This window comes from Terrapene carolina, unplaced genomic scaffold, assembly GCF_002925995.2.
Source record: "Terrapene carolina triunguis isolate 2854851 unplaced genomic scaffold, T_m_triunguis-2.0 Scaffold558, whole genome shotgun sequence".
NCBI classification, from domain to species: Eukaryota; Metazoa; Chordata; order Testudines; family Emydidae; genus Terrapene; species Terrapene triunguis.
In genome coordinates this window covers 13,601,842-13,611,937 of record NW_020664909.1, presented here as the reverse complement: position 1 = coordinate 13,611,937, position 10,096 = coordinate 13,601,842, and the positions used below count along the sequence as shown (strand labels likewise).

Sequence of the window (10,096 nt, the reverse complement as noted above, 5' to 3'; positions counted from 1 at the left end):
GGTGCCCCCAAATCTTGGCGCCCTAGGCAACCGCCTAGTTTGCCTTAATGGTAGCACGGCCGTGCGTGGAGGCCCAATGAGTGTCTGTGGCAGAGTCAGGATGACAACCAAGACCTCAACCCCTGGTCTCTTGAGTCCAAAGAGAGCCCAGAAGGCTTCTTCACCCTCCACCACAGATCAAAGAGCGGCCTGAGGCCCCTTGATATCCACATCTCCGTCAACCCCAATATGCTCTCATGCATCTCGTGATTTACCTCCTGAGGCATTTTGCTCCAGGTAACGAAGTCTGCATTGCTGGTGGCAGCAGAGGTCTGGAATTCACATGGGAGGGTGGCGTTAGTCCCTTGTGCTACCTTTACTTCCTTGACGCGTGTGTTCACAGTGAGGGCCTGGGCAGACACCAGAACTAGAGAGAGAGAGACAAAAAACAAGCAAATACGGTCAATCTCCCCCATCAGAGAAATGCTTCTCTTGGTACTAAGGAGGGACCTGCACTCAACCAGGGTAGATTGGGCCCTACCCCTGGGTATCATATGAGTCTGCACTGTACCGTCTCTGTCTGCTTGAGACTGGGTGGAGAGTGTGTCTTCCTCTCTGTCTGCACAGCACTGAGCACATGGGCAACTCCCAATCAATATAATGAATCATGCTCCAGAGGCTGGGCCTTATTTCTACACCTTCTCTTCTGAAGAGTCCTTCTGTGGACTAGGTCTTCTCCCAAGCAGCAGTCCTCAATGACCTGACCCAAGCCCAAGTCTCCAAAGCTAGTATTACTGCAAAAACACATCCCAAACCCACACGTGGCTGTGCCATGGGGAAACTATCAGACAAGGGGGAAGTGGCTGGCTGGTATTCTGGAGGGGCTGGTCCAGAGTTGCTGTTGTTTGGCTGCCTTACCTGTGCATTTCTGGACCTTGTCGTATTTGCATTCCTTGTAAACTGAACCTAAGCAGTGAATTTTGGGGGTCTGTATGTTAGCTTTGGGGACAAAGACCATGTTCTTGTGATATTTCCCCCTCTGAAGTTACTGATCGCAACCTTAACTCCCCTTAAACCCAGCTTTGTGTCTGGGTTAATTCCCAGAGTGGGTTCCCCATCATCAGTTTATCAGACCTCAGGCTCTCATTCCCCGGTGGTTGGTTTAGATAATCCCACAGGATTTCCTTGGAAATCCCAGGGGGTAGATCCCAAGTGTACTATTTCCCCAGGGGTTAGTTAAGTTAGCTGCAGTATGGATATCCCATGGTATAAGCAACTGGATGTGCATTCCTGAGAGTTATCCAGTATGGAGAATCTGTGATAGATGGTAGGTAAGGTGAGCAGTTTGAGGCTAGAGAATCTGCTCCAGGATATCAGAGCAGGAGCTTGATTTGCAATCAGAGCTGTTTCCCCATGTCCACCCTTCCCCTCAGTCCCCCATCAGACTCGATTTTCCCTGTTAGTGCAATGCTTAAACAAGCAGCAGTAATGTTCAGTTGTGCTTATTATAGGGAGGGGAGAGCAGATTTGGGTAAATGAGAACCAGTCCAAGCCCTGACATGGAAACCCCTTTTCCAGGTGCAAAAAAAAAAAAAAGTCCTTATCCACATCCACCCACCACCACCTCCCCAGTCACTACAATCATGAACTTTCGCTCCCTTCCTGAAGCACCAGCAGATCCTACATGGGATGTGGTGGTGGGGCTCAGCATCATCTTGGCTGGGTCACACAGCTACTCCCTTTTACCCTGGGGCTGCTCTGGAGTGACTTCATGCCATGCTTACAGGGGAAGCCTCAGTGCATATCAGATCATTCCTTCCTCTTCTGCAAGAACCACAGGGAGAGATCTCATGTCCCCTGGGGTTCCCAGACTTGTAACATGCACTATGATGCCCCGCACAGGGGAAACCCTGGAATAGTAGTGGGGCTCAGACATGAGAGGGGGAGTGCAGACCCAACAGCAGGCCAGCTGCCTGAGGAGATGGGTGGGGAAACACTGGCCACCCTCCCGTACTGAAGTACTTGCTTCAGACTTTAAGGAGGGCGGTGAGGGGGTGGAGGAGAAGGGTAGCTGAAGGTTGCAGAAGGGAGGGGCCTTTCCTGTGGTTTGGTGAAGCAGCTACATTATGGATTTTTTGTAATGCTGTGTCTGCTGAGCACAAAACCATGCCACTCTGGTCAAAACTGAACTCTCTCCAGAGCACAATGCAGGGGTCTTGGATATGGAGGTCTCATTCTGTTTTACACTCAGTTCTCCATGACCTTTGTGTCCCCAGGAAGCTGTGTTTTAAAACACCTGCTTTGTTCTGCATAGTTCCGGGTTGTTATTTTTTTATGGCACTGCTGAGTCATCAGAGGAGAGAAGGAATGAGATCGAAACCAGAATCTGACTACCTCACCTTAGCATGCGGGAGGGGCAGAGGCACTCCCAGTGTAGAGGCAGGCTCCCTTCAGGAACAGGGTGAAAAGGGAGAGTGACATAGGCTAGTGAAGGGCTATACTGTCGCAGAGCATAGGGGGGGATAGTGAAGAGCTGTGCCTTCCCAGAGTGCCAGGATGGTCACTTGGTGGTTGAGATGCAGTGCAGGAGAGCCAGCTCTGGGTCCTGTCTCAGACCATGCCTATGCTATGGGCTCTGCAATGGCACAGCTGCAATGCTACTGTAGCACCATAGTGTAGATGCTTCCTACAGTGACAGAAGGGGTTTTTGCATCAATGTAGGTAATCTACCTCGCCGAGTGGCAATAAGATAGGTCTTTCATCAATTTAGCTGCATCCTCACTGGGGATTAGGTCAGATTAACTACAGCACAGAAAAATTAACTACAGAAAAATTCATACCCCTCAGTGACATAGATAGGTCGATCTGTATTTTAAGTGCAGATTAGGGCTGAGTCACATCCCTGCTACTTATATCAGACCTTCAGATTATTCCCACGAGTGAATTTAATGCATGGGATAGAGAGACAGCAAAGCAAATTTCTCCTTGTGATGAGCTGTATAGACTCCATCCAGGGGTTGGTGAGTGGAGGGTTAACATGTGCTCCCGAAGGTGAAGAAAGACCACACCTGCCTGCCCTAAGTGCAGGGATGTCACGAGGAAAGTGAGGCCGGGACCCGTTATGATGAGTTAGGTAAAGGCCTGCAGGATACTAGGGACATGCTGTGGATAGACAGGAATAGCTAGTTCTGGGAGACATTTCCTCGCTGAGAGGCAGCAGCAATGGCAAAGTCTGGGAAAGCCCTGTCTAATGGACTCCGCCTTTGACTGTACATAGCTCTCCTCTTTGGTTCAGCTCACACCCTCCTCTCTGTCACTCACTTCTGATAGACCTTCTTCAGAAGAACCCACCCCTCTCGACTCGGACCTTCCCTATGAAATGACCTGTGTGACTGGAGTCCCAGTGTGTCCTCTCTCCCTTAGGGTCACTACAATGGAGAGTTTGACACTGGGTCACTCCTGCTTTGAAAGCACCTTCTCCTGCTGCCTGGCAGGCACCCCCCTACCCAGCACCTTCTGAACCAGCCTGACATATATTTACAAGAAGTGTAAGAAGTTGCCAGTTACTTGGCTTTTCCCTCCTCTCTCCTACTGCTGCTCCTGCTCTTCTCACCCCTTCCATCACCTCCCTAATAAAAGCAGAATAAATAGTGAGGAAAAGAAGGCTGATGGCTAGAGTAGAGAACAATCAGGGCTCCCGGGCTCTGTTCCCAGCTCTGTCACTGACTTCTTGTGTGAATTTGGGTAAGTCACTTAGCATTTCTATGCCTGTGTCGCCATCTGTAAAATGGGGGTGATGTTCCCTTCTCACACAGGGGGATTCATTCATTCATAGCTGTGAAGTGCTCTGAGAGCCTCAGAAGGAAGGTGATCTAGTAGGGCAAAGTATTTTTATTATTACTTTATTGCAGCTGCTATGGGGCACCTTGTACAACAGCACTGTGTACATGACACCAGAGCTGGCTCTGCCCATCCTTTCAACCTTTCACCCCTCACACATACACACACACAAAGCCATTGGCTTGCTTTGTGTGGGTAGGCAGAGTCCCTCCCTCCTCTTCAGAAGCATGAGCAGTATCTTGACTCTCCCAGGAAGCACCTGCAGTGCCCCCAATGGTAGAACAGGTAGAACAGGTTATTTTTACTCCATTGTCACGCCTCAGAAACTGGTTCCATCCGGGTTCACCAACAGGTCATTCACCCAACCCCCAGAGAGAGAAAGAGAGATGGCCCAACCCCAGGCACTCACAGCTATTCCTCACCCTCCAGCCCATGCCAAAGTTCTCATTTACTGCAGGTTTTTATTCTTTTCAAAAACACTATCAGTTCAGAGTTGCAAAGGTGCCAAACCAAACCCCACCTGTGGCGGAAGCAGCCAGTAATAGGAGAGCTGTACATCACTGTGAAGGATTGTTCTAATTTGCCTGGCACCACCATGCAAAGGGCTGATCTCTTTGATGCCCTCTCACTTATTTCCTACAGCTTTAGTCTGATTGTTTGACTGGCTCGTAATCCAGTTTTTCAATGGAGATTAAAGACTGCCCACTACATATCCTTCTGGTTCTCTGAATCTCTGTTTAATTACATCCGGTCCCGGTGATACCACTAAAGGTGTTTCCTTCCCCCTCGAGTCACCAGCACTTTCAATGGGGTAGTCCGTTCAGCAATGGGGTGCAGGGCTGGGAGATGCTTTCTGTCACCAAACAGCTTAGCTAGTTAAAAACAGGTGGCATGTCCAAAATCAGTTTTTTTGGATGGGAAACTGAACCCGTTTTATATCCAACTGAAGAGAGAGGGGCCTTAAAATCCAATCAGACTCAGAGGGGAAATAGCCTATAATATTGATAAAGAGACATTGTCAACAGGCTTTAAACCCTAGATTTAGATTTTGTTCTGACATGGAAATGCTGTTTATCAATTTTTTAAATAAATCACTGAAAAGACCTCTCCTCCCTCCCACCCCCCTTCAAGATAACTCCCCCCCTCCTTGCAGTACTGGAAATGCAGCAGAGAAACCAGAAAGTCTCAGTGACTTGTTTACTTCCACTGGCAATATTGAATGAATGAATGGTAAATGGCATAGAAACAGAACAAAGGGCGAGAAGCTAATTAGATTGTAAAAGTTCTTTCTGTTTTAATCATCTCAGGTGTCATTAGTGATAGGGTTAAGAACATTTTTGCAAAGAAAATCTGAGTAGGAGGGTGACAATGTTCCTTTGTTTCCTTACTGAGCACTTGTCTAGCACTCCAGCCACTGTACATTTTTTTACAAACAACCCTTGGAAACATTCAGGTAGAACCATCTACAAAAGAAACTACCAGCCCAGCAGAAACAAAATTCCATCCCTCCCCGCAACCATCCATGCCCTGTGTAATGATCTCTTTAAAACATCTCGCATCAAATGGAACTGACAAATAGGACAAAATGTGGAGCTACTCTAGCTGCATAAATCCAACCAAAGCTTACATAATTGCAAAGAAAACACTGCTCACATCACCTTGAAATAGAATGAGCTGGCAGACTCTTCTAAGAAACACTCCTGTATCTCAGAACTCCATTCCGTGTAACCACTATTTTCATATATGACAATTTCCTTTCCTACCCCTCACCCCTGTCTGTCTGCAGTATCCACCCATTATCTTTACTTAGATTGTCTATTATCTTTATTCAGATTGTAAGCTCCGTGGGGCAGGAATTGTCTCTTTGTTATATGTTTGTAAAGTGGAGAGAGATGGAGGCATAGTGGAATCTTGGCCTCTAAGTGCTACTGCAGTACAAATAAATAATAATAATGCTAGAGATGAGCCCATCTTGCAAAATTTGAATCTGAACTCTCACAAAGTTTGGACCTAGCGTTTTCTTTAGAGACTGTCTATACTACTGTGTATGGGCCTGAGTTCTCTCTTGGTTATGCTGCACCATTCTTGGCTTCAACAACCTCTTCCAAAATCTCTCCCACTCCACTGTTTTAATAATGGCATTAAAAGGCCTGGCCTATACTCAGCCCAAATGGCCTTGTTTATTATTAGAGAGACAAGGTGGGTGAAGCAATATCTTTATTGGACCAACTTCTTTTGGTGAAAGAAACAAGTTTTTGAGCTTACACAGAGCTCTTCTTTGGGTCTGGCCTGAAGAAGACCTGAAGAAGAGTTCTGTCTAATTTCAAAAACCTGTCTCTTTCACCAACAGAAGTTGGCCCAGTAAAAAATATTACCTCATCCACATTGTCTCTCTAATTTCCCGGGACCAACAGGTCTACACCTACACTGCGAACAACCTGTTCACCATTCCAGCCCCTGGCAAAGGGTGCAAGGTATGTCACTAAAAAGAGAGACAAAGTTCCTGCTGTGACGTTGCAGTCTATATGATTTTATAAAAATATGCTAATTAGTGAATATAATGTAACTGGAATATGCTTCATGCAAAAGGTCTCTTGTAAGGTCTCATAAAGCTTATAATCTACTGAGTGTGGTCATCCTATTTCAATAAATGTATCACTCTTGTATCTAAAACTAGAAATATGAAATATAATTCTGAGGGCCTATTGTAATTATGCAAAGTGTGGGCTATTAATGGTGGTTTGGAATCTTGATGGCTCCCATCAACCAGGACAATTGACTGTGGATGGCTCTGTTTGCAGGCAAGCCTTCCTGTGAGTCAGGCTGGGAGGAATGAAGGCTTGGGGTCTTACAGTGACATGTGATCATGTCACCTGAACTGGAATCCATCTTTAACCTGGTGCTTTTCCAGTGAGGAGGGGTGGGAACCCAGAGGGACAAAGGATTCCTGCCTTATGCAAAAGATATATAAATGGGTGGAACAGAGAAAAGAAGAAGCCATCATGAGGCATCCCCTAGCTACCACCTGAGCTGGCACAAGGGCTGTACCAGGGGAAAGGATTGTGCCCAGACTAGGAAGACATCTAGTCTGTGAAAGAAACGTATTGAAACATCTTTCAGGGTGAGATATTATCTGTACTCAATTGTATTACTGTATTAGACTTAGATTTGCATGTTTTGTTTTATTTTGGTTGGTAACTCACTTTGTTCTGTCTGTTATTTCTTGGAACCACTTAAATCCTACTTTCTGTATTTAATAAAATTACTTTTTACTTATTAATTAACCCAGAGTATGTATTAATACCTGGAGAGGTGTGTGTGTGTGTGTGGGGGGCAAACAGCTGTGCATATCTCTCTATCAGTGTTATAAAGGGCAAACAATTCATGAGTTTACCCTGTATAAGCTTTATACAGGGTAAAACGGATTTATTTGGGTTTTAGACCCCATTGGGAGTTGGGCATCTCAGTGTTAAAGACAAGAACACTTCTGTAAGCTGCTTTCAGCTAAGTCTGCAGCTTTGGGGTGAGTAATTCAGACCCTGGGTCTGTGTTGGAGCAGACGGGCGTGTCTGGCTCAGCAAGACAGGGTGCTGGAGTCCCGAGCTGGCAGGGAAAGCAGGGGCAGAAGTAGTCTTGACATATCAGGTGGCAGCTCCCAAGGGGGATTCTGAGATCCAACCCGTCACATCTGCTCCAAATAGCTTTAGGTCTAGAATCACCCATGGCATAAGAGGTGAGGGTGAGGGGAATGGTCTGAGATGGGGTAAAACAAGTTATATCAATAAGATCAGCTAATTACTCAGTCTGTGCCCACTTCTTGAGGAATACAGTTTTTGTAATTCCATTGTATTAAATACAAATTCCCGTCTCTCAGGCTTCACAGAAGAAGTGAGATTTTTCAGAGGGGTTTGAGTAAGGCAGGGGTGGCGTCTAGGTGAGTGGCAGAGAGTGTTCTATGCCTAGGCTGGCATGGAAAAAAGGCACAGAGATATTTGTGTGAGGAAACAAAGGCAGATCAAGGCTGGTGTCACTGGCAGAGTGGGCTGTACAGGGGGAAATGAGAGGGCAGAGGATCAGAGAAGTGGGCAGAAGCTCTTGGCTATAAAAGCAAACACAAGCAATTTGATTTATAGATGTTGGCAGGTCTGTAACTTGGGTTCGAAATGGCTACATACAGTGTAGAGAGTAGAAGCTAAGGACTTTCCCCCTTTGGATTCTAGGGACAAAGGATATACAATATCTATGGAAACCGTTTTAAATTGGTTTTAAAAATGTTTGCCAGCATGATACAAAACTCCATTCTCTCTGTCCCTGGAATTGCAGAGACTTCTGGAGTTGCCTGTGAGTCCCGACACTGTAGTATGGAGGCATTATCACTGTACCTGCCAGATCATAAACAGGCTAAGATTTGTACTAAAGAAAGGACATTGACACATCAGAACGGCTGGGATATTTGCCTGTGTAACATTCACCTCCCTCCAGTCTCCACCCATCCCCTGTAGGACACAACCAAAACAGTACTCACCCACACTCAACATTAACAGCTGAGATCCCTTCGTAGCTCTCATGGTCTCTCCTTATCCTCCGTACAGAGTATTTCCCTGTAGGATTGCTCGGTAGCTGAATTATTTTAGTTAATGGGCTAACAGTGCAGCCTCACGGTTGTAGCTTGGATTCACTTCCCCAATCCTTTTTCACTTGCTCTTTCGACTCTGCCCATCTTCCCCACCCCCTTCAGCTAGATTGACAAACTGGTTCACTACTAGAGATAGAAATCTCTTGCTGTTCTCTACCTGAGGGAATGTATGTTATGAACTTGTCCTACCCTCTCAGGCAAATAAACCACCTTTCCTGGTCTCTGCTGATTGATAGGTACACAAAGGAAATGACGAGTTAATCCAAAGGGCCAGGTAAAAGAGCACTTAGAGCGATCTGTACAGTAACAAATAACCATGGCAGATAAAAACGGATTAATTTAAAAAAAAATAACCCTTTTTATTGTATTACTGTTTAATTTACATTAGACTTTTATTTAAACCAAATATTTTTCATTTAAATTAAATACATTTTTATTTTAAAAATTAATGATTTAAATTTAAAATTATGGCAGATATGTTCTGGCCTAAATTTACTATAATCTATTGATTTCAATTATGTAAAAAATTATATTCAAGTAGTACATACTTGTTGCTGAAATTTTAAAGAAAGTCAAACCATTGAACCATTGTAAATCACTGGCTAAGCACCTGGAACTAGACTTCGTTGAAGTGCTACGCCAGCTTTTGACAGCAGTAGCCTCTTCTGCAGGTGCAGAGAGAACGTTTGTTTTCTTCATTTCAGTTTATTCAGCTAGTTCAGTTCAGTTATTAGTCCATTCAAAGTTAAGCTACCAGTTGGAAGTTGAACAAGCTGAGAAGTTTTTTTACTCTTCTAATTGATTCATAAAATTGAGGTATGAGAGGATAAGATCTACTACCTCCAAAATCTAGAAGGACATCATGACCAGAAACAGAAACAATCAGTTCAATTCATTAACTACAAATAATACTTCCCTTGTTTAATAAATCAGTTAGTTTTAAATGCAAAACTGGTTTTGATTAACTTACTTTTTTCTTATATATCCTAGTTTTATTTAATTAATAAAAAGTTTAAAATGCTGTTTTTGTGCATTTTTAATTGAATTCCATTTTCCAGCCAAATGCAGCTTAACACAAAGCACAAGCAAAAAATTAATCATCATTCAGTAAATAAGAAACATATTCATCATTTTCTAACATCATAAAAAGGTAAAAATTAAGAATCTGAATAAACATATGTTGAGCTCTATAACTGCTTAAATACCTGTGTATAGAGTATCATCCTGGTTAGCCAGAAAGAAGTACCAAATTTAGTGTAAAGGCTATATTTAGTTGCAAATCAACCTACTACTGGGGATGTAGAGGTTCCATTGGGTACAGAGCTGGTTTGTGTGCTTCTAGGCAGTGTTTCTCAAATGTGGCCACCATGGCCGCATGCAGCCCCCAGGGGCTTTTCTTGTGGCCACAGCTTCCTGGGCTGTGATTGACGGGGAATGGGGGGCAGCAAAGCAGTGGCTCCTTCCCCAGGGCTGCTTGCAGGGGTTGGTCCCTACCCCGTTCCGGAGCCACAAACACTGTAGGAGCAGGCAACCAGTGTGAATTCCCCACCTTCACAGGTGCGGTGGGGCTTGGGCTTCAGGCTTCTGCTTCGGGCTTCTGGGATGGTGGGTGGCAGGCTCTGGCCACGCGGCAGCTGGCTC

General features: G+C 45.0%; 1 protein-coding gene across 1 annotated transcript in view; it reads right to left on the bottom strand.

Moving 5' to 3' along the window:
* The window catches only part of GPA33 (glycoprotein A33), a 17,680-nt gene extending 9,163 nt beyond the window's left edge, over positions 1–8,517 (bottom strand). The window contains exons 1-2 of the mRNA XM_026659036.1: positions 8,345–8,517; positions 255–406 (exon numbers count right to left, since the gene is read on the bottom strand). Coding sequence (XP_026514821.1) covers positions 255–406; positions 8,345–8,387 — 195 coding nt within the window. The 5' untranslated portion in view covers positions 8,388–8,517. The remainder of the gene's footprint in view (positions 1–254; positions 407–8,344) is intronic.
* Between the last annotated feature and the right edge of the window lie 1,579 nt (positions 8,518–10,096).